The sequence below is a fragment of the Triticum urartu genome, unplaced genomic scaffold (assembly GCF_003073215.2).
Source record: "Triticum urartu cultivar G1812 unplaced genomic scaffold, Tu2.1 TuUngrouped_contig_6879, whole genome shotgun sequence".
Classification (NCBI taxonomy): Eukaryota; Viridiplantae; Streptophyta; class Magnoliopsida; order Poales; family Poaceae; genus Triticum; species Triticum urartu.
This window is the reverse complement of record NW_024117675.1, coordinates 2,518-3,938: the sequence shown is the minus strand read 5'-3', so window position 1 is coordinate 3,938 and position 1,421 is coordinate 2,518. Positions and strand designations below refer to the sequence as shown.

General features: G+C 52.5%; 1 protein-coding gene across 1 annotated transcript; it reads right to left on the bottom strand.

Moving 5' to 3' along the window:
- Positions 1-466: 466 nt before the first annotated feature.
- On the bottom strand, positions 467-1,018 carry LOC125531206 (putative glutaredoxin-C2). The gene has a single exon (XM_048695615.1). It carries the CDS (start codon positions 936-938, stop codon positions 630-632), a length of 309 nt encoding a protein of 102 aa, XP_048551572.1. The 5' UTR covers positions 939-1,018; the 3' UTR covers positions 467-629.
- Positions 1,019-1,421: the final 403 nt, after the last annotated feature.

Sequence of the window (1,421 nt, the reverse complement as noted above, 5' to 3'; positions counted from 1 at the left end):
TGGTGTGTAACTGGAATCATGTTTATATGTTGTAATGTACAACAGTTTAGCTAAATGACAGTCGATTGAATTTTAAATTTGGGTCAATCAATTTTGAATGGTTCGCTGGAGTGAGCCGGAGGGAAAGAAGGGGCTCGCCGGAGGGCAACCCCATTATCTATCTTAGGGTTTAGGGTGGGGCGGCGGTGGGGCTTCGCCGGAGAAAAAAAACTAGAGCGGGCGGGGCTAGAGGGATGGTCGGGGGCGGCGGCAAGATCGGCAGTGGGGGTGATTTAGGGGAGGGCGGGGTGGCGAGGCGGTTGCGGGCAGCGGGGGCCGGCGGCCCGTGCGGCGGTCTGGGAAGAAGAAGAGTTGAGGTAGTGGAAGAAGAAGGGCCAGACGCTGTATGATCTTCCTCCAACGGTCCAGAACGGTCGACTGACCCAAATTTAAAAACCAATGGACTGACATGTAGCTGCACCCAATGTACAATACATACGGCATTAACCGATCGAACAGCATTATGTACGCATAAGGTGGATTCTCATATTGTGATCACATGTAGTGTACGTAGTACTGTAGTATAACTCTGTAACTGCAAGCTAGTACTCCATGCGCATCAGCCATGCATTTGTATGGGGCTGTCTAGCTCAGAGCCAGAGGGCGCCGGCCTGGCGTAGGAGCGGCACGAGCTGGCCGCCGAGGTGCAGCGCCATGACCTTCTCGGTGGGGCCGACGAGCGCACCACCGATGAAGACGGCCGGCACGGGCGGGCTCCGGCCGACCATGCCAGCGAGCGCCCTCTCAACGTCCTTCCCGCGGGGGTCTTTGTCCAGCTCGTGCACCGTCCAGCTGACGCCCATCTCGAGCGTCTTCACCACGTGGCACATGCAGCAGTTGCTCATCCCGAAGATCACCACCGCGCGCTCCGACGCCAGCCTCCTCACCCTCTCCGCCATTGCTGGTAGCTCTCTCCTTCTCTCGATCTCGATTGATTGATCTTAACTAGCTCCCTTCACTTGGGTAGCCAGCGATGCTTTTGTTTGTGACGGTGATGAGATGATCTGAAACGGTGCTAGCTACTTATAGATGACTGGGGCAAGTGGACCGTTAGAGTGATGGGGTGATCTGTGATATCACGTTGTGCGTGGCTAATCGCGGAAGAATAGGTGTTCTCTATGTAGAGATTCTGCCACTTTTATGATCTTTGCTTTTTGGGAGGGGCAAAATCTCACGGTTACCTATATTATTCGATTCAGTAAACTTTGTACGATGAGTATGACGTACGCGATATGGTTCCTTTTTAACGGATGTTTCGAATAAGTGAAAATGGAGGTGAATTAATATTCGACTTCCTTGAATCAGGCTACCATATGTATTCTCGACGTGTTACCACAACGTCATCATGAATTTCCACGTTGATGTTGGAAGAATAAGTAGGC

Coding starts and splice junctions, on each gene's coding strand:
- LOC125531206 (XM_048695615.1), bottom strand. CDS start 938: ATGGCGGAGAGGGTGAGGAGGCTGGCGTCGGAGCGCGCGGTGGTGATC.